General features: G+C 41.5%; 1 protein-coding gene across 3 annotated transcripts in view; it reads right to left on the bottom strand.

The window, feature by feature from the left end:
• Positions 1-5233: 5233 nt before the first annotated feature.
• The window catches only part of LOC111143037 (nuclear factor I A), a 357887-nt gene continuing 340609 nt past the window's right edge, over positions 5234-22511 (bottom strand). For all 3 annotated transcript variants that reach the window (XM_022496466.1, XM_022496467.1, XM_022496468.1), the window contains one exon: positions 5234-6658. In XM_022496466.1, the coding sequence (XP_022352174.1) occupies positions 6641-6658 (18 nt within the window). In that variant the 3' untranslated portion in view covers positions 5234-6640. The remainder of the gene's footprint in view (positions 6659-22511) is intronic.

The following is a 22511-nucleotide window of genomic DNA, read 5'->3' as shown; positions in this document are numbered from 1 at the left end:
GGAGCAGAACAGCAGGAAAAAGAGCCCAATTCATGGGACACTACTTGTCCTTAAAAGCACTGTGGAGATAGAAAAGTTCACACTGCATGACCTGGTGAGTGTTTTCTACCATGAAGGTGTTCTGGTTGGACTCAAGGTGGCACTTCCACCATGTATAGAAATATATATAGAAATATATATATATTCCTGTGGTCCAGACACATTCTGGAAATTAGGGGTTTTTTTTTGTTTTTTTTTATTTTTGAATTAAATTGCATAAGGAGCCCACATGTGAAACTCGGGATGCCTGGCACACAGGCGAGGTCCTGCCCCCACACACAGCTGCCTCCCCGCTCTGGTGCGCTCAATGGCAGGCGGTCCCCTATCTTTCTGAGCATTTCCGATACCTATTCCCCATCTCCCCGTTCCCCTCATCTGGTTATGTAACCCTCTGGGGGCATAAAAGGCAGATGGGTGCTGGCTTAGGGGGAAAAAAAAAAGTGAGATGAAGCTGATTTAATTTGGGAAGCAAGTTGTTTCAAATTTAGACCGAAAAAGAGTATATTTAAAAAATCCCGTGTTAATAGCAAACTCCTTTTTCTTATGAATCGGGCCCAAAGTTTGTACAGAGTTTTATTTTTGAAGAAAATATTGCAACTGTGCATGAAACTAAATAGCCATGTGATTTCTTAAAGATTTTTTTTCATTATTTTTTTCTTTTAATATGAGGAAGTCTGGTGTGAAGACGGATCAAGCATGGGTACCTGGCGGAACATTGTCCATTAAGAAAACGCTTCAGGGTCAGCATAGCTTCAGTCGAGGGTTAAGGAAAATGTCCCTCGCTTGGAAATGTCCTCAGAGTGTCCTCGTAGCACAGTTCTTGAAACCCAAACGGTCGTTTTGAGACAAAAGTCTTGCCAGGGACTGATTTCTGAAATCAACCACCCATGCTTGTCCCCTAGGAGAAAGAAAACAAAACAAAACAAAAAAACAAAACGAAAACAAAAACACAAGTAATACTGAATTTAAGTAAATGTATACCTCCAAAATACTGAAAACAGCCGAAATCAAGAAAAGACAGAATTTGCGTTCTCAGTGAAATACCTTTAAACCTAGCTGACAAGAACCAAGTCAGAAAAAAAGACTAACATAACTTTGAGTAATATTCATACAGTTCACTAAGCATTATGGAATAGCATGCATTAATATTGTAGGGTTATTTTACATCTCCTATACCAGAAGGTCCTGACTGACAGACAGCGAAGGCTACCGGTGTAGAAAAATCTTACTTCAGAAGAGCAATATAATACAGATTTCACAGGCACTACATTTTAATATATCAGGTATTATGCTGGTTTTCTTATAATTCTTTCTGTCCTAAAGCTGGCATTATAACAATGACCAAAAAGGCAAGGATTGAAGTAAACGGAAAGTAGATACCAAAGTTGATATAGTTTTTTTTTTTTCTTCAGATAGATTAGTGCATAGTTCTCATGCAGATAAACACTGCTATGCATTTACACTGTTGGAAAGCAGAGTGAATTGAGCCCAAGTTGTCACATTGGTGTAAATCATTTTGTCAGCCTGTAATAGCACCATGTAATGGATTTGCATTAAACATTAAATTGATTTCAGAATTGGTGACACAGTATTCACTACAGTTAAGTGCTATGGAATAGCTTCAATGTTACCTGCTATCTATCAAAGCAATTTTCATCCCACTGCTTTTTTTATTGGAAAAAATAAAAGGAAAACATACACGACACTAATTAGGCAAATGCACAGCCTTGGACTTGGAGAAGGCAGAGCGGGTTTACTGTCAAACAGTAAATACATGCATTGACTTCAGGACGAACTTGGCCTTGGAAGCCGATTTGAATGAAAGCTCTGCCGGTGGGCAGTGCAGCTTTCTGAGACCGTCCTGGGACAGATCTCGGAGGGCGGGTGGTGAGGTGCCACTGAAGCTCTCCTTACATTACCATGCCAGTTGTGTTTGAAATTTGTTCTATGGAGGCCTGCTACCGGGGGAAAAACACTGAAAGAAAGGAAAGAAAGAAAGAAAGATGGGGAGACAGAGAGAGACAGAGAGAGAGACAACCACCACTATGGACAAAAAGATATATCCAGAGACATGACGCAAAGTACATTAAATGACATTCCTAGAAATCCCTCCCCTCCCCCCCAAAAAAATCACAAGGAAAAAAAATGTTTTTCTTAATCCGGATTTCATAAATACTTTTTGACAGAATTCAACATATACGGGGATAAGGATTTGAAAAAGTAAAAGGCAAACTTCTTTGAGATGGGTTTTGCATATTCCTGTGGGCTGACTGAACACCGTGACTCTGGAAAATTTGGGTTCCCTTACACTTCGACTGTCAGAGAATGAAGACCGCAAGCGTGGGGAGGTGTACCTGTTGGCTTGCGGGGGAGGGGCGCCCACACCTGACTGCGGGGTGGGGGTGGGGAGGGGCTGACACCAATAACTGCCATGCCAGGGTGTGAAGAAACTTCTAGAAAAAGTTCGCTCGAACCTCAGAGGAAAGTAACAGGCTCTGGGATGGAGAGAGAGGGGCCTCTGCCCATGAATGATCAGAAAAGGAGCATTTTAGTGGCAGGGGGATGGGTCAGAAAAAAAAAAAGCATATAGAAAAATGATCAGATTTAGTGTTTGTGCCTCTGACTTCAGTTCCCAAAGAAAAACCACAGAGAGTGAGTTGAGGGACTTCTCTTTGTCAATATTGTTAATGCCATTTGATGGGAGAGAAAAAATTCCAATGTGTCTCAGAATCAAGGGCAGGGCCTTTAATTGGCCAGCCCTCAGCCTGTCAGTCTACACACCCCAGGTAGCAAAGTCTTCCTCAAACATCTTCGCTTGGCTTTCATCTAAAAAGGTAAACACTCAGATTGTTGGTGTTTCTTTTTTCCTGCTTGATCACAACTGAACTACAGTTTCCTGCTGCTTTCTGGACAATGAAACATGAACAAAAATGTAACTTAGTGTATTTAATACTTGACCCCTGTTCGTTATCACCCTAGACTGCTTCCTTAATGTTTTAAAGCCTTTAAAACATTTTTTTTTCCTGCAAATCTGTTCAGAGTTCCCTAATTTTAGCTTCATCAAACTTAATACAACAAAATACCTTCAAAAATACAGCATACCTGTAACGTCCATTTACAATGGTTTTTCAGTAGACCTATACTTCTCAAGCATAGGAATATGCTATACCATTGAGAGAAAAAAAAAAAAAAACTGTATTTAAAAACTTAAAAAAAAAAAAAAAAGGAAACAGGAAAGTTTTAAACTTAAATCCAGTTCCCAAAAGGGGGAGGGGCGGGAAAGAAAGAAAAGCAATTCTATGAACGCTGCCTTTATAATGGACAATCAGAAATTTCACTAGGCTAATTTGACAGAAATTTTTCCTCATTTAAACAACATTACAAAAGTCCTGCATTATAAAATAGGGTAGAATAAATCAGTGTAATCAATAAAACTATACAACAATACAAATTACATATCTTCTGAGTGGGCAGTTTATTCTCTCTCTTTGCAGTCATGACTACAACATGCTCACTAAAAACAACTAAAACTGCCCAAACTATTGCTTAGTTTGTTTTGTTTTAAAAAAAGGGTGCAATTTTATTGTATATACAACCAATTTACTGGTAATACCTTGGCTTATCGCAAGGTTCTGACAAAATGTTTGTCTAGGCTTTTTTCCCTTCACTGTGAAGCACTGAAAGCTGCTATTTTTTTTGTGTTTTTTTTTGTTTTTGTTTTTTTTACTTTTTCTTTTTTTTAGTGCACATATGTCATAATAAAGTAATGCCCAGCTAAGTGCTATAGGGGAAGGCAAAGTATGCTGGCTGGCTATAGGAAGTGACACCATATACTGACAACCACACCATACAACAGCGCCAAACGACTATTCAACCACTTATCAGACACATATGAAAATCCAAAATGTTTTATTTTATTTTTTTTTTCCTTAAATAGAGATAACCAGTAAACAATTTTCAGAACTTGGAAGTTTAAAAACGTGCATATAAAAATGGGCATTATATACTTTTATTGAATGTGGATTGACTGCAGTCTGCTAAGAAAAATGGGGTGTGGGAGCTGAAGAAAAAGGAAGTTGTCTTTTTTTTTTTTTTAAGGCTTGCTTGTGAAAGGAACAGTTGTAAAAACAAAATTGCTTGAAGCAGGGTCAGCTTAGTGCTTCACAGTTTGACTGCTTCTCTAAGAGGAGCCCTTCCTGCGCACGTGCATTCAAAAATCACAAAAAAAGTACAAAGACAAACACCTAAAACACACTGCGTCAAGTGCAGCACCGACTTTGGTCAAATAAAAAAAATAAAAGAAAAATTAATAATCGCTAAGCTTTTCTACACGATATAAGCAGGTATTGCATATTTTCATATATCTGGGGGGGGGATAAAGGAAGACTCCAAATAAATTGTAAAATGCAGCAACATCCAAAATACTGATATTCTAAGCCATCTACAGATCTCAGAATAGCACTGCCACTGACCACAGAGGACAATAAAGACTACTCCTATCTGCGGAACAACTAACTCTCTATTTAGTTCTAGATGTTGAAACTGACGATGGCTGACATAAAAGTCACATTTACAAAAAGTGTCTCCAAATGCTTGACTAGGGAAAAACCCCTTTCAATAGAGGAGCATGTGCAACAATTCCACAAATAATCGCTATCCAGGGCAAGGCACATTGATATGGAATTTTTGTTTTCGTGCAAATTAAGGAAAAAAAACAAAACAAAACAACATTGTTTCGGGGGGAAAGATGAGGAGCAAAGTGTCTTCCCAAGAATTTCAGTTACTTGATTGTATAGGACAGTAGTAGAACCCTTCTGAAGGGCTGAAAAACATAGTTTAAAGGCAAGTGCCTAGAGTAGGGATTACAATATTGTGTCTTAATGCACTCTACTTTATCCTACATTAACTATATAAAAATTAGTTACTAACACTAGAACATGCAGAGACTTTCTCTGATCAGCAGGGCTTGCCAACCAGAACGTATATATATGTATAGTATAGGAAACCTTCTTGAAGTTGCATGGGAAGCAAAGGGGTGCTTCGCTGTCTGGTAGAAAAATCACTTGCACTTTTTTTTGTTTTTTTGTTTTTTGTTTTTTGTTTTTGTGTGTGTGTGTATTTTTTTTTTTTTTTTTTTACATAAGCTACAGGACATTTGGGGGTGCAAACTTTTTTTTTTTTTTTCCCTAACAGGTACCCTTGATCTGAATGGGCACCCACCAGCATTTGTGTCGGTATTGGTTTATTATTATTATTGTTATTTTTTTTTCCCCATAGCCCAGTTCAGGGGCGCAAAGGTCTTGAAAAGTTCTGGACAATCTCTGGTACAATGAAGTGTCTGATAACTGATAAATCCTATGTTGCTGGATACATGTAAAAATTTTCAGAATTGGCATAATCCATTATAGTGACTTCTAGCTTATAAAATTAACAGATACCATGATTTCATTTTAGTTATGTGCTTTGATAACAGAAAATAATTAATTAGCATTTAATGTAGTTAACATATCGTGGTAAAAGCACCATTAGATTTGTTTTTTTTTTTTTTTTAAATTTTCCTTCAGTTTTTAAAGGGATACAAGTTTAACAATAAAAAACATAAAAAGCAAAAATAGCTCCCCTTTTTCTTGCAAGGCTGTTTTTTACCCCGATAATTTAGAGTCCCGGGGTGGAAGGACTTGAAAAACAAAAATAGAATTTTCAACAATCTCTATCTTACAAAGATATTTAGCTATCCAATGAAATTGCACTTTACTCATTTCAAAATTCGATTGTTTTGATTGATTCCTGTCAGTTTCTGTCAAAACAGACCATCTTCCCCATTTCCATGTGAATTTGTGTGTCATTGTTGAAATTGTTGAAAAAAATGTTGTTGTTTTTTTTTTTAAATGTAAGTGCAGCATTTCACAACTTTTAAAAAACTGAATAGTAGTAGTAGTAGTTTGTCATTTCGGAATTGTTCTGCAATGTGAGTGGATTCACTGTCCTTGTGGGCCATGTTATATATTTAACTGCTGACTGCTGAACCAAACCAAACTAAAAGAAAAAATAAAAAGGAACATAACTGCATTTTCTTTTTCCAATATGTTACAGAAAAACATTGCCCTTTGACTGTCCCATAAGTTATATATTGCAGATCTCAGCTACTACAAAAGATTTAGTTCTCCATGTGCCTCCTGATGACTCAAGGAGGCTCACACCTGTGTGGGTAAATTCATGAAATACTGTGAAACAGCCAGGCTCCGTAAGGAAAGTGTGTTACAACGGGAAGTCAGTGAGCAAGGGTAGACCTCCACTAGCCACGTCACCTAATGCTCACGCTACCACGGAAAACACTCCAAATGTTACAAAGCCCAACCATTTCCAGCACCATATGAGAAAATTACAACAGTCCCTAAAGTATTTAAAAAAAAAAATCCCAAAAGGTTATGGCCTTTGCTGTTTGACCATAATGCTCGCTGTTTCCATGTACAAGTTGATTTGATTCTCCCCTTCCACTGACAGTGAAGTTGTAACCGCGCTGGGTTGAGGACGCGTCCATGTTACAGTGTTGAGAAGGGGTCAGGTGGTCTGTCTGGTGGATGGTGGGACGCAGCGACTTTTATCCCAGGTACCAGGACTGGAAGACAAAAGGAAAAGAGCGATTAGGGGTACAATTTGGAAAGTGACATATTTTAGAAGTCGCTCTTCCGACTGTGAAATTGGGATCTATATTAGGAATGAAGTGGGGGAGGGGAGAGGGTTTTCTGGGACTGGAAGAGAGGAGTGATAGACAGTAGTAAATCCTGAGTCACTGAAGCTGATCTTAATCCTCCGAAGTTGAACCTCAGTGTCTTCATTGGGATTTGCCAACATTCAGAGTGTGTCTCAGAAATGAAGTATTTATGTCCACTTGAAATACGCATATGGGTTTCGCAGTCGGGTGGGGCAGCTGCAGGAGGGTGAGAAGCTTGATCATCCTGTCACTGAGTCCTCAGTGTCCAGCACAGTGCCTGGAGTAGAAGGTTCTCCACAAAGAAGTATTGAATGAATGGACAAAGGGTGAGGGAAGAGGCTTCTTGTGTTGATCAATGTGTACTTGGAGGATTTTCACATCTCCTTTTCCATGAGATGGAGGCACTGAAGACAGTGTCGTGACATTATTTGAATGGGCGCAGATGATCAACATTGATATTAAAATAAGTGGAGGTGAAGTATGAAAAAGTGCTGCACGCAGAGTCCTGGGTGACTTGGGCAAGTCACAGCACCTTTTTGATACCCAGTTTCCTTTATGTGTGCCTGAAGTGGATTTCATGAGGTAAAATGCTCTTTTCAGTTCAATATTTGTAAGATAATTTTTCACAAATGACATGGAAGAATCCAATGGGATTAAGATTTCACCCTATTGGGCTGCCATGATGTCCAAAGGACAAAAATGAGGCCATTGCATAGTCCTTATTCTTGCTTTTGTTCATTTAGTACTTACTGAGAGCATTCCATATACCTGCTGGGCCCAGTTACGAGTCACCTTTTCCTTTCAAAAATCCTTAGGGACTGGCTTTGGACAACAGTCTGGTGATACATCACTTTATGGGCCAGCACTGCTTTCTCTGTTAGCTAAACAAAGTGACCACTTATGGTCTAATCTCAGAGTCGGTTTCTCAAGTGAAATGGGGAAGTGTTTGGCTTTCACCAACTTTTCCCCAGAGATACCCTGCCAAATTCACCACATTCATCATCATTCACAGAAAAATCGTCAACTTCCAGCAAAAGTGAATGTCTCTGAAATCTCTGAGTTGGCAGTGTCAGAAAGGGGCACCTTCCAGTGGATTTAGTCAGATGAAGGCTCATTGGTGCCCAAGAAATTCAATTAGGTAAAGGACGGCCTCTGATCCCAGGGGTGAATGGCGCAATGATAGCTATGTGGATACCTACCAGGTATGAAATTTCCTGGTTACACAAGCTACCTTTGATTTCCAGAGAACTTGAAAAACCCAAGCCTAACCCGAAAAACTACTCATCCTGTGTACTTTTAGATGTTCTTCTTTGACCACATGCTCTGGGGAACACAATAAAGCCTCTTGTGTCCCGAAAGGAAATCATCCTGGCAAAGACACGCGGCCTAAATCTAACTGGACAAAAGGAAGAAGACGGGAAAGAGAAGAGAGGGGAGGCAAGGCCCGAAATGTATTTCCAGGAGGCCTCTCCTCACAGCTAAGGGATCCAGGCGCGCCTCAGCTGCGGTCTCTCACTCACAAAACAGTCTCCAAGTTTGGGTGCAGAGAATAATGCTTACAGGATTTCTGTTCTCACACTTTCTAAGTCAGTTGTGAAATTCCAGCCTTCTTCAATCTGACGCTGCATAGTAGCTCTCGAAGCAAACACCGGGGACCCAGGGAGACGGCAGGGGGAGCAGTTTTCCATACCACAGTTTCTGGACACAACCTCAGCGCACTACAAAAATCTGCAGTGGCTCTGCACTTCTCTTAAAAAGCAAAGCAAAAAAAAAAGAAAGTTTCTTCACACATCTTACTATTCAGTGTGTGCCTTGCCGACAAGGTTACCCCAGAGCAGCTCTGTAATCCTTCACTGAAATAGGCTTTATTGATTGCTCTGGTCTATTGTTCTCTTTTCAAGTCCCCCAAGTTCAAGTTCATCCTGGTGTTACATCATGTCTGGTTGCTACGAGCAACCAGACAGACCCAGACGTGACTATCATTAGCAAGAAACCCTCTGCTCTCCTCCCACCAACCTTCCAGTGGCTCTGACGTAGCAGGCCCACTGCAAACACATTGAAGTATTTATTCTGCCTAATTTATGACCGACACAGCAAGCAAGACCCCCACTCCAAAAACCAACACTGTTGTATATTTAATTAATCTGTCTTTCTCTGGCACTTGGGAAAGTTAGACAAAGGACTAATTATTGTGTTTCACTCTCCACACTTTTCTTTGGGGGGGGTGAGTATTTGCATGGGAAAGAAAACTACAAGGCCTAGCATTGCGCCCCCCCCCTTTTTCTTTTTGCCCTATTGACATTTCATGAAATATTTTAGCTGCTTAAGGGAATTAGAAAAAAAATGCGATGTGAATGTTACTCCTTCTGAGTTGGTATTCAGTAACACAAATCAACTCATGACATGTTTAAATTTAAATGCTAACCACACACTCTCAGAGTTACTTTAAAGGTTAGTTTTTAATCAATAGAAGTTGCTGACTCCGGGTTTTTGAGCTGCACACTGCAGCTCTTGGGCTTTTGTCTACCGTTAGAGCTTTCAAACTTTTTTTTTTTCCTTGAGATGATTTTAGCAATGATTTTCAGACACAGAAGGCTATTGTGCTCTGACCAGCAACATGTCAATAGAGAAGCGAGTTGCCCTGTGGTGTGGTGTCAATATGACTCCTGAAGGCATGGGTTGGGGGTCTTTAATAACCCGTGAAAAAAACTTAATTAACCCTTTCAGGCCCAAACCAAAACCTATTCTTAAACTTTTTCACTCCTGTAATTTGACCATTAGTACTTATTTCAACATCACACTAATCTTCATGACAATTAACCCAGCTACTTGACCAAGGCTTTCCCCAGAATGGGAAATCAATCGGTTAGGGGAAACCACACAGGGAATTTGTTTTTTGTTTTTTGCGGTTTTTTGGAGGTGGGGGGGATGTGGTCTCTTTGATGAAATCATTTATTTGCTGAGATGGCAGATAAACAGAATAATAATAATAATAATCAAAAAACTCATCCATTTCACTGCATTATCTTCTCACAATCAGTGTGTAGCTGAAGATACTCCTAATTTCTTTATGATGAATGTGAGAGTTACACATGTAATATGCCACTCGATTTTTAGAAACTTCCATGAACTACTAGTAACATCAAATGGACAAGACAGTGTTTGGAAAAGCCCACTTGTCTCTTGTGATGTTTTCTTAGAAAATCTATTAAGCAAGCAGTGCTAGTTTTAAAACGTCACTTGAAGAATGACTCCGAGCATTTTTTTTTCCTTGGGTCATACAAGAGAAATATAAAAATACTCCTGAGGTTGTTAAATTGTTGGGGTTGAGTAGCAAATCACTGGGAAAATGGTGCCATACTAAACAAAATTCATTTATGGAGAGTCAAAAAATTGTCTTCAGACATTTACTGACACAAGCTTACATTTCATATGGTTTCTGCCTTCATATTTTATAAACCCCTTAATCTAACCTACTGTATCCAGATGGACTACAAAGGAATCTCTGTCCCTTATCTGCAGAGAGTTCCAATACTACAATACAATATAGGACGATGTTATCTTGATACATTTACATTAAGGAAGTAAACACAGAGCTTTGATCTATTTTTTCCCTCAGAGACTTCCAGCTATCGTTTCGGAGATCCATAAATCCACACTCCCACAGAGGCTCCAGTTCAGTAAAATTACTCTGTTACATTCACCGTTTCTACAGTTTGGGATGTGCTGGGGGAAGCGGTGAGGGGAGGTGGTAATTGTCCTCTCTCAGTGTTCAAGGTGAAACATCAAAAGAAACCTGCAGTCCAGGACCAGAGCTCAGCTTTCCTTTTCTCCAGTCAAATGAAGAAGTAATCTCATCAGGTTGGAAAGTGCTGACTAAGGATTTAATAAAGTGCCTGCAGATGTGGCGTCTCTAAGGTATTCAACTCATGTAATGCAAAACAGCTCCACACTGAATGTGCTTATAAAATTTCATTTAACCATTGCAGCGCGAAATTTTTTTTTGCACCGTTCTCTAAGGAGTTTTATCACACTTCCCGCCCCTTAATTTACAGCTCCATGAAAGTTCGAATCCCCTTCTGCTGGGATTCTGGAATCCTCACAGTAGTCAGGTTTTATGAACCATAAACAATATCCATCCGGCTGCATCCTAAACAGGAAGGCTGGGATGGCAGCAGGCACCTCTGACAGTACCAGGCTCTTTCCTTTCTTATGCCCCACAGAAAGCAATTAGGAAACTTTTCCAAAATTTGGTCATGAGGTGGGCCCAAGACATGGTCGAAGACGAAGACGGGACTCCTTCGTAAACAACAAATGTTCTACTGTGAATAACAACTTTTTTTTTTTTAAGGGTCTTTTATATACTCTTCTCCCTAAGAGGGCAGGATGTATATTTGAACAACAAAAGGAAATGCAAGTCTGTTTGAGATAGCTATATTTTACTTTAACCAAAAAAAAAAAAAAAAAAAAAAGGGTGCAGGGGGTGGGGATGGGGAGGGTGGTACAGACTGAGACGCAGCAGTATCTGTTTTTCGGATTAAAAAGTTAAACAAAAGGCCTCAAGGGCAAAGTTGAACACTGCCGGAAGGAGGCTGTTAATGTGGAATCCAGAACTGGGTGTGACGCTTCGCTTTCTTCCCCAGGCAAGGTGGGTTATTTAAGGACATTCGCACAGATGAAACAGAGACATGCACATACTGGGAGGCCTCTGTCCCCACTGCCCCAGCAGGCCCAACTCCTCATCAGCCCGGAAGAGGACGCTACACACCAGGACTGCGTGAGCTGTGGCCGCCATTTTGACTCTTCTCTTGAGGAGACGCTGTCTCTACTGGGTCACACTCTTCCAGTTCATTGTTATTGGATTCCCACTCTTGTTTGGATGAGCTAAAGCCCACTGCTGAGCCCAAATGAGTTGCCCTTGGCAAATCAGCCTAAAGCTTGGTAGCTCCCCCGCGCCCTTTCAATACAACAGAAGTGGACAGGCCTTCCAGGTTTCTCACAGCAGTAGACCCCATTCTGGAGCATTTCTTCACTCATTCTACAAGCACCAGGGGCCTAATGTGTGCTCAGTGCTATGTATGCTAGGCCCTGGGGATAGAATGGGAACGACAGACAGGTCTTGCCCTTAAGGAGGCATTGGGCAGAAAGATGGCACTGAACTGCAGCCTTCTATACCTTTCAAGAGACCAGGTACCCTGTTGTCCTCACAGTAGGATCAACCTTTATCGACCCTAATACTGACTGATGAGGCTAAGCATCTAATGTCCAAGGGACCCAGGACCGAGTCCTGCTTTTTCCTTTAACTAGTTGTGTGACTTGAAGTAAGCAGGTCTTTGTCCTCGGGCCCCTAGAGGACTGCCATGAGGACTACTCTGCACGACAGGAGAGGGAACAGTTTCTTATACACCAGTTTCTTCTGAGAAAGATGCGCCGCTATCCACAGGTGTCGTTACTGGTATTGCCAGCCACAGGCTTTGATCTCGGCCATCATTTTTCTTGTCTGATTGTGTTAATTAAAGAAAGCCTGTTTTCAATAATGCTAACCCAAGACTTGTTTATTGTACAGGAAACTATTAAAACATTAATGGGCCATAATTGGCCCCACTTACCTTTGTGGCCTTATCTTTTCACTGCTTGTACTCAACACTTGTGCTGTGTTAAACTTCTTCCAGATCCCCCAAAGCCAAATGCTTTTTCCCTGCTGGGCCTTGGCACGGGCGATCCCATTCTCCTTGGCTTTGCTAACACTTGCTAGTTCTTGTGTTCTCAGGTTAGCATCCCTTCTTCCATGGGGTCTTTCTCCAGGCTTTTTGTCCTGGGGTTTACCTCTGTCACAGTCTCTGAACTGTAATTAACCTGTGTTTTCCCCAAGAAAATGGGTATCTTGTTGAATGTGGCATCCCCAGTGTCTTGCCCAGTGGCTGGGGCAGAGTAGGCACCTACTAAATACAGTTGAAGAAAGGAAGGGAGGGAGGGAAGGGCTGTCTCTAAGTTTCTTGAAGCCTGCTGTCAGTCACCCCAATAGGGTATTTAGATGGATGACTTCTAGCATAGCTGTGCCACATCCATGTTCATGCCATGTGGCCACCACCTCCCGACCCCTGCCATGACAGACACTCTCTTGAGAGATATACACAGGTCTCCACGAGCTGCCCCAGGCAGTTCTGATGGAAGAGCTGCTGCAGTGGGGCCAACTGTGGCCAACTGCGTCAGTAGCACGTGCAATAGTTTTGTAACATGGACGGCTGCCTATTTACTACAAGCACAGAGGATTTGTCCAAACCACTGCTCCCTGGAGAGTGACCGGGCTGCTCCCAGCCAAGACCTCCGTTTGGTTCAAACCTCAAGACGGGAAAACACTAATCTTTTTACCCAATAAGCCATCCAGCACCTCCAAACCTTGAGCGTACACACACAATCCAATTATTCCTACTGTAGTTCCAAAGTCTGAATCTTTCATCGTCTTCTGACTTGCCCTAGTGTCTGCCTCCCCATCAAATACGTTTTTCTTTTTTTTTTTCTTTTTTGGTCTCCCTTTACATTTTCATCTGAGTAACCTTTTACCTCATGAAACTCTGCCTCGCTCAAGTTCGCTCTGCAGATTTCCAAGAGGGCTATGTGCATCCTGGTGGAGCTCGGGCCCCAGAGGCCGAGTTAGCAGAATCCCATCGTTTAACCAGTAGACAGCATTCTGTACTAGTTAAGTCATCTTAGGCAAGTTAGTTAGCACTCCCGAGTCTTAGTATGAGGTTCCAGGAAATGGAGATAAAAACTTGATCAGTTTTTATGGGGCTTAGATGAGCTAATGCCCGGGTAGAGGCAAGCACAGAAAACCAGAAGGCCCAGGTAAATGGACTCTCTAACTCTAACGTGTACGGGTCCTACGGTCCACATGAGACCCCAGGAGGACCGGTTCCCTTGGAAAGTCATCGCTCAACAAGGCGGCTCTCTCTTACTTAATGATATAATTTCTTAGTTAAAAGTAGCAGCTGCGTCAGTTCCATTCCCCCAGTTGCAAGAGAAAGTTCTTGAGAAAATAAAAATCTGTCTTTAATTGCGGTATTAAAATCAGAGCAGCGAAATCAACCACACAAAAGGAATTGGCTCAAGTTTATGAAAGGCATTTGGGCCCTTGCCTTGCAAGGCTAAACTGCACGCCTTGGAAGTTGGGGGTGAGCGGAGGGGAGGAGGGGAGAGGGGAGGCAGGGAGTGGGGGGGGGAGTCGTCAGGCAACCAAGTGGGACAGAAACAATCCTATTTTGGTTTTTGTTAGCGAACGGCATACTACATAGATCAGAGACTTCTTATAAAATACAAACCCCCACTGTACACAAAGCACAGGAAAATGTGAGGAAAAAAGGGAAAAACTAAAAGCAGCTTAGGGTGTGTTAACGCTGCTATTCTGTCAGCTTAAAGAGTATTTTATGCTTGATCAACAGCTCTTTTTTATTGTGCTTTTCTTTCATTCATTCAAGACATCAAAGCCGGGCACCACCAGCGTACCTGCCCTTCTGGAGCCGCTTGTGACGGGGTTCTAATGAAGCACGACTCTGGGAGCCGGAGACCCCCGTGGACACGGCAGTTCAAAGGGAATATTTCAACAATGATTACATTTTGTAAATCTTTTTATGAAAGAGACAGCTTATTTCCTGCTTTTTCATGAAAAATAGATTCTATCCATTAAAGTGAGCCCGCGCCACGGAAGCTGCTTGAGATCTGAGGTGCAGCGTGGAGATTAAGGGGACAACAGCCCCAATGAAATTGTCCAGAGTTCCTATCTGTTTGGCTAGGATGGCACTGCCAGATTTTCCGGGTGGAGCCTGGACCGTGCGCTGGACGGCTCTGCTCTAGCGGAAATGCGGTGACAATGGTGCTTCGAGCTTGATTTTCAGCCGGGGGGCCTGCTGTTTATTATTTGTTCCTTTTTATTCTTTTTGATTCCACAAAGTCCAAACCAAATATCGGAAGGCATCAGGCCACCCCTTTTATGGTGCAGGGAAAAAAGATGAAAGATTTGAGTTACAGATTCATTAAATGCTGTTATTTTTAATGCCCCAAAATGGGACAGACCCTTTTTGCACGTGGGAAGTTAGCCATTAAAAAGCTGGCTCCGGTCTGAAGATACAATACCGTCTTTATTATTGGCTAATGTCTGCCCCAGGGGCAAAACTAAAGAAGGCAGGCTACCCTTTTGTAATTTTTGATTTCAGTATTAAGATAATCTTTCCTTGGGTCTTTCTTTTTTCTTACTTTCTTTCCTTTTTTTTTTTTTTTTTTGTGGTGGGGAGAGTTGAGTACAGTAGGGATGGAGGAGAATGATTTCCTAGGGAGCTATGAATGAAAAAAAAAATGTATGTTTTCTGCACATCAGATTCCAACCATAATTAAATGCCTGTTGTCTAACAAGTGCAGACAGTCACACTTGGGGCTGGCCCAATGGTGGTCCAGGGAGGTAACCTTTCTTGTTTAAAAAGAGAGGCGTGGGAGTGGAGGTCAGAGCTCAGCAGAGCGTGGTCACATTGTAATAATCATTCCACCCAGTGCTTCTCTCCGGCTCCTACTCTTCCCCCCGAGCTAAGAAGCCCTTCCCAAACACCACTCAGGTTCACAGCACATCTATCATGTAGATGTAGTGTTTGGATTGTACAGGTAGAGAAAGTCTGGAAAGGGGAAAAAAAAGAACATTAGAGCGAAAAGTCCAGTTATTACAAAAAGTCTCCCAGAGACGTTCTGCAATAGAATGACGGAGGATCTGGTAGTTTGCCAGAAATGAATTCCCAAACTAACCTTTTTAGCCAAAGAGCCTTTTAGGCACCGGATGGCATCTGCCACCTTTGGACATTTCCACCGCAGCTGGCGCCGATTGGCACGGCCCAGAGCACAGGTCTTTGCTTCTGTCCCCTTTATTCACCCTCTGGTCACAGTTCGGGTTCCTTCCTCCTATCCTTTTCAAGCCCCGTTTCCTGCCAGCCCCCCCCCCTCCCCTCTAGCCAGTCTCTTTCTCTCCCTCTCCACCTGGGTTTGAGCCCCCCCTCCCCCAGGATTTAGAGCAAACCCCTCCTCTTCCAAAGGCCACAGAAACCAGCAGCCCTTCCTCCTCCATTCACCAGATTAAGAAAGGAAGCACAGACCACACTCAGCCACAGCCACAAGCACCCCCCACCCCCCAGCAGCTGGAATGGAGGGCTTCTTAGTAAACTAAAGAGCCAAAGAAATGAGGCTTAGAGGCAGAATTGGGGCAGAAGGTGGAGGAGGCTGTAGCATCTCAGTTCTCGAAACCCATGAGAAAAGAGACAATAGTGAGGTGCACCTCAGCATGGGACTATGAATTGGGAGTCCCAGCTCAGTCACTGGCTGCCCTGGGAGTGGCATCCCAGGAGGCCACTCTGATTCTGCTTACAAAGATCCCATTCCTAAACTTCTTTACTTTCTGGCAACACCTGCTTTTCCATTTCACTAGTTCCAGGAGTCATCTTTTCCTTGTTCACAGCGTGGATGGGCTACTGGGGTAAGACTGTTCATATTCTACTTTCTGTGTCTTCGTGGGTCTGACTTGACTTATCCGCAAGGCAGGACTGGGTATACCAGTCATCATGGCATTGGTGGGAGGAGATAACAAACACAAAACACAAAACTTTCAAATACTGGCCTAAATGACTTCGAAATACCAGCCAGGAGGGTAAGCATTATGGTCATGGGAGGCAAGGCGTTGCTGTCATCTTGATGGCTTGGGGTGGGGTCAAGGTCTCTCTACCCTGGATAGAAATGGAATGATTTCCCCGAACCCAGGCCAAGCTCCATGTGACATCCTTAAAAGCACAAACCAGGGATCAGTGAACAATGCTTTCCTCCTCCTTCTGAAAATGTGGTAGGATTTAGGGTTTTATGGCAACACAACTTGTCTTTGTTAAGACGTGACTTGCAAAACAAACCCACATGGGGGAGTTGGCAGTTTCAAATGACAGTACTTTTTTTTTTTTAATGCTGAAACAGCAAATGCTTTTTATGTTCAGATTTATTTCCTTCTAAATTTGTAGATTAAATTTACAACTAAGCAATATTCATTACTACAAACGATTCGATTCTTCCTGAATATTTCTAGGGGAGGTGAGTGGGAAGCTTCTTTGTGGGGTCGGGGTGGAGAGTTGAACAAAGGCAATGATCCTATAACATTAGCACTCTGTAGGAAGGGTCTTACCAACGGTTTGGCCATACACATTATACATAGGACCAGCAGAGCTGTTTGGTTTCCCTGTCAGGAATCTGTGCTTTTTAGAGAGAGGTAGTATCATTCTAACACAGAAAATTTAATTAATTCATTTTTACCTTTCCAGTCATGCCTTTAGAGATGGTAGAGATCTCCCAAGCAAAGATTACTGAAGACGGATTTAAGAATGTGTTTTATAAAATCAAGCACGGTAACAAAATCACCTACTTTGTTGTCCGATAAATCCTACCAGGTATGGCTTCCCTAGTAACTGACATTTCGGAACAAACTCAGAACTCACACACACACAGTGCTGATCTGGAACAGTTAACGCATCCCGCTATCGCTTTATTATATTTTAATGAAACCAATTACACATTGGACTGTTATACGTTCATTGACTCTTTAAATATCCTTTTCTCTTGTTAAATCACCATAGGGATGGGAGATCCTAGCATTCATTTTGTAAGAATGGTGCTAAGTTCAAATGACACCTGTTAACTTTCACTGGAGTTTGCAATCACAGAAATCTTGCCACTCTACCACCTTGTGCTATCTTAAAGGTGTTGAGTTAAAAAAAAAAATACCTGAAGATTTTTCTTTCTCTTCGAGGAGTGAATTTTCTGAGCTAAAATATTGTTTCCTGTTGTACTCCATCAGCCTTTCGGCATTGCTCTTCAAGAACACATTTACGAGTTCAAGTTCAGGTTTAAACTAAATAAAACACTCCTTAGGAGTTTATAACTGAGCCTCATTTACATGTGTTCCCTCTGAGCTCTGCCTGCCTCAGTGTGTGAGTTTCCAAGGCTTGGTGAAGGAATGTTTTACAGTTGGAATCTGCACCACTTTCTCAGGCATTTCAGACTCTGAGGCTGGGCACACAAGCTTCAGTTAGTATTCAAAGTTTCCTCAGATCTGCTATAAAGTCAAAGAAAGAGAAAGAAAGACAAGGCAGCGGCCAACTGTATCTTCTTAATTTTCCCTATCGGGCTTTCAAGTTAACATTTCAGTTGAAAAGTGAGTAACAGATTCTAGAAGTATGTTCTAGAATTTCACAGCCATGACTTTGAATTTCTCTGCAAATCGTTTTCAGCATTTTGTGAAAATGGTTGGTATGTATTTAATCTCTTCAGATATAAAAACTACGGCTTCCCAAGCTGTTTTTCCTGCCTTGAAAATGCAGATGAAGAGTATTATGAAAATAAATGTCCTGCTCCCACAAAAAAAAAAAGGGGGGGGATCCCATATTGCATTTATGAAAAAACCTAAGGGATTTTTTTTAGGTCAGAAAGAACTCAGGGATTTTCCGGACAATCAAGGTACACTGGAGAGGAAGAAATAGCTATTTTGGGTTGGGAACCAGGAAGAGTTAAAGTAGGGATTCTAAATGCTATTATGGGGAACCAATCTGGAGAGAGCTGACTCTCTCCCGTGACTCACTAAAGTTAAGGCTAAGTGAGAGAAAGACTAAGCCAGAGAAAGCGGCTATGATCTTCATGGACAGAAATGGAAAGAAAACCAGAGAAACAGTATCACGGACTCTGCCCCTCAGCTTCTCTCTGAAATTTGAGTTTATCTAGCGAGAAAGTAGGTAGAGGAGTAATACGCCAGTGATGCCAGGCCTGAGAGCTACTTTCCAGCATCTCTTCATCCTGGGATGCTTCCCTCCTAAGAGGCGAGCACATCCAGCATCACCTCGGGTTGTGGCATTCCGCGCTTCAGTGGCTGCCTCCCTGCAGAGGCAAGTGATGAGGCAAGTAGTCCCAGAGACAGTAAGCACCGCTATTGGGTTAGACAAGACTCTGCCTGGCCCAGAGTCCACGATGAATCTGTGTCTCAGTTAAGAAGGGATGAAGAAGACCACCTTCCTAGCATGGTGATTGAGAGGATAAAATGAAGTAATATATGGAAGTGTTTTCTGTCTTAATGAGACTATGCAGAACTGAGGCTTGCTTCATGGTATTCTTTTCTGACATGGGGAAGACAGAAACCGCATCCTTCTAGGCCAGGTCACTGCTCTTCTTGGCTTAGTACAATGAGGGGCAGTCCTGTCTCTTGAATCAATACAGTAACAGCATGTGTATGCTCTCCATATACTTTTTTCCTCAATCCCCTGAACTTAGGTTAGCTCAAATGCTGAGAAACATCAAGGATTTTCTAGAAACAAATTAAATGTGAATACGCTTCCAACTAAAGCTCTTTGCTGTGAAAATAAGAAGTTTCTTCTACTGGATAAGGACAGGAATAAAAAGTGGAATCTTTAGATGATATTCTGAAGAAAGGGATGGTAAAAGGAGTCTCTTTTCGGGTGGTGGTTTTCTTACTGTGATCGAGGAGAACCTGGGCTCTTAGGGAACCCTAAGAGTTCCTCAGCCTTTGGCCAGGAATGATTGGCCAATGTGGCAGAAAGATGAGAATCTGCATATGAGAGAGTCTCTGCTCATCTCATTGGTCAGTCAACCGCAGATTACTGAGAAGCATGTTCTTATGCCTAGGTTTTTTTTTTTTTCTTTTTTCATTCTCATAAACATCTAATTTTGACTCATTCTCCACTGCCCTTTGGATTCTGCTGTTCAAGGCTCTTATAGGAAACAAATTAAAAAAACAAACAAAAATACTTTTTTTTGGTAAGGTCCTCTGGCAAAATGGTGGCTGGGAGGAATGTGAAATTCAAGACGGTCTGCAGAGTTTCCTGGGGATTTAATGTACCAATGTGTATCTTAATTGTTTTGAAGATGAAATAATTTCACAGTCGACCTTACAGTACAAAGGCTGTACATTGGTTAGTGTGTTGGGAGAGAGATGCAGGCGTCATGTTTCTAATGTGAGGCTGAATCCTTTGGTAAAACAGTAGCCTTATTCTTCTATGATTTTCTTTTAAGAGGAAGAGAGCACCAAATGTGGACACACGCTTGCTTGACAAGGCTCCATGGAAGGCAGAGGCTGAACAGGACAAGCGATTTCCTAGAAGCCGATCCGACACTTGGAGAAGCTGCCTTCTCTCTTCCACTCCCTTCGAGTTCGTTACTCAGGGCGTCAATCCCTCACTTTACCACGCAGCTTAATTTGTGCCTGGTTCTTATTCCAAGCGAGCAGCCAGAAAGGGGTGCAAAGGGGCAGTCCAGATTTGACAGCACTGACCCCATGGCTGAGGAGCATTAGCGAATTCCATAAGGAGTATCAAGCAGCAGTTCTTAGCTTACAAAGGTCATTGTGATGCAAGGCCCAGGGGAAGAGCCCAGTGAGCAAGCAGCCTTCCTGGAAGATGGTGGGGGTGGGGGGGAAAGGGGGAAGAATGATGTTTTTAGGAGGGTGGGGGTGAACAGAACTTGGTCCATCTTTAGACCTTGACAGGAAAAAATATTTGGGAAAAGGCCAACTGTGAGATACAGCATGGCCCTAGCTGGACGGTAATGATGTAACAAATAGCAACATTCAGAGCTATCCAGATACCAGAGAGAACAACTGGCAGATATTACAATCATTATAAGATGTGAAATTATACCTCTCACTGCTTCATTATCACTATATTTCATAATATTTGTCTAGAAAGGCACACAAAGCCTATCAGGTTCAATTAATCCTAATGATCAATTTTAGTTTTATTCTAATTAAACAATTTCAATTTAATTAATGCGAGCACAGAAATTAGTCAAAATTACAAATGTAAATGTTGAACTTTAAATCAAAGGTCCTCCCTGCTCTCTGCCTCCTGTAGAAGCACTTTAAAGGGTTTGCCTGTGAAAGTGGATGGGAATTTTAACCTTTGTCTATACTGTGAAGGACAAAAGTTAGAAAACTGTGCAAGCAAAAGCTCCCCAGAACACTGACTGGCCCACACCCACATCCACACAACACACACACACACACACACACACACACATGCACGCACACACATGGCACTCTCCAAAGAGAAATTCCCTGAGGTAGACTTTTGAATTACGTGTTTTTGTTCCTGAGGATTCCAATGCACTTGGGCCAGTCTAATGGATATTGGGCTTTTATAAAACACCTTTGTAAAATAGAAACCATGCATCCATTTCCTAAGGTACCTAGGAAACCACCGGTCCCTTGTCTTTCTGGTGTCAGATACCTCGTGTTTCAGTTAAGCTTTGCCTCTGTTTACCCATGTGCCCTTGGAAGTCGTTCCACCTTCCCTGGGCTTTGGGTCTCTCATTTGGAGGTGCTGTTTTATCAGAACCATGCACACTTTATTTCAGAATGCACTTAAAGGTGTATCTGGAAAATGATGGCATCTAGAGTAGATAATCTTTAAGGAAATTACCAGCTTCAATATTCTGTATTTCTATAACATCAAAAAATTCTAGCATCTTAAAATGGATTTTTGAAAATGGTATGAGGATATGTGCCTGAATCATCCTGTAAAGACATTCAAATAACCCTTCTTCTCCCTTAATAAAGATCCAAAGGAGATGGGATCCAGAGTTCCAAAAATTTGAGGAAGGAAAAGATGTGGCAAATGAATTTTTTTCCTAAATGGGAAAAAAAAAGGCAGAGGGGGTGGCAGCAGGTACAAAAAAAAAAAAAAAAAAAAAAAGTGAAATAGGAAAAAAACACGATGAAAAGAAATGCATTTCATTTTTTGTATTTAAACACTTTTGTACTGGTGAATCATATCTAAGAACAGGTCTGTAGTGTCACAGAGTCTTGGTCTTAGAAGAATGTTATATGTGACCTAAGATTCTATGTTACCGCTCTTATATCCATAAGATAGCCACAACTTCTTTTCCCACAAGGAAGCCTTCATACATGATCTTCCATCTTCCCAATTGCATATGAGAATTATTTGATAGCATTCAATCCACTATCACTGTTCGGGGACATTACAGGAGAACAGCAGAGTAATTTAACAATATAGTTGATTAGTGTAATAATCATCATTAAATGGTAGTAATGATAGTGGGATTCCCCTTACCTTGGTTAATGACCATAGACAATTCATTTCTTGACTGCCAGTGGTAGAAATGGTTTTTGAAATATTAACTTCTGCCCCATGGGAATGACACTTAGCCCACCACATTTAATTTTTGACCTTCACTGAACAGCATGATCCTAATCCCTTGATTTTATAATCTTAACTAGGAAACATTAAAATATGGATTGACTCCAGTTGGCAGGAATCTTTATGTTCTTTTCACTAAAAAAGCTATAAATCCAATGGTTGACCTTTTATTTCCAGGTCACAAATGACACCCACTCACTTTTGTCCATTCACATAGGATTTATGTTAGGGTCTACAGGTATAAGCCATGAAAGTTGAACTTTAATGAAATGTCTTTCAAAGATATGCACTTAACCAAAAATTTCCCACAAAAAAATGAGCAGATAGCTTTTTAAAAATAGCTATTATATTCTTAGGTTCATGGCTGGCCTCAACTAAGTCTATTTTTCACTTGTAGTAAGTTTCCTCTAATACTGTTATTTTTCCGAGGGTAAAAATTAGGCGTGTGTTTGGGATGATAATAGGACCTTCGTTCTCAATTTAGATTTCTAAACCGAAAGATTTCTGAAATGTTCTCTCTTGCCATC

The sequence above is a fragment of the Enhydra lutris genome, unplaced genomic scaffold, assembly GCF_002288905.1.
Source record: "Enhydra lutris kenyoni isolate GAN:26980312 unplaced genomic scaffold, ASM228890v2 scaffoldscaffold9, whole genome shotgun sequence".
Taxonomy (NCBI): domain Eukaryota; kingdom Metazoa; phylum Chordata; class Mammalia; order Carnivora; family Mustelidae; genus Enhydra; species Enhydra lutris.
This window is presented reverse-complemented; position numbering and strand designations above follow the sequence as displayed.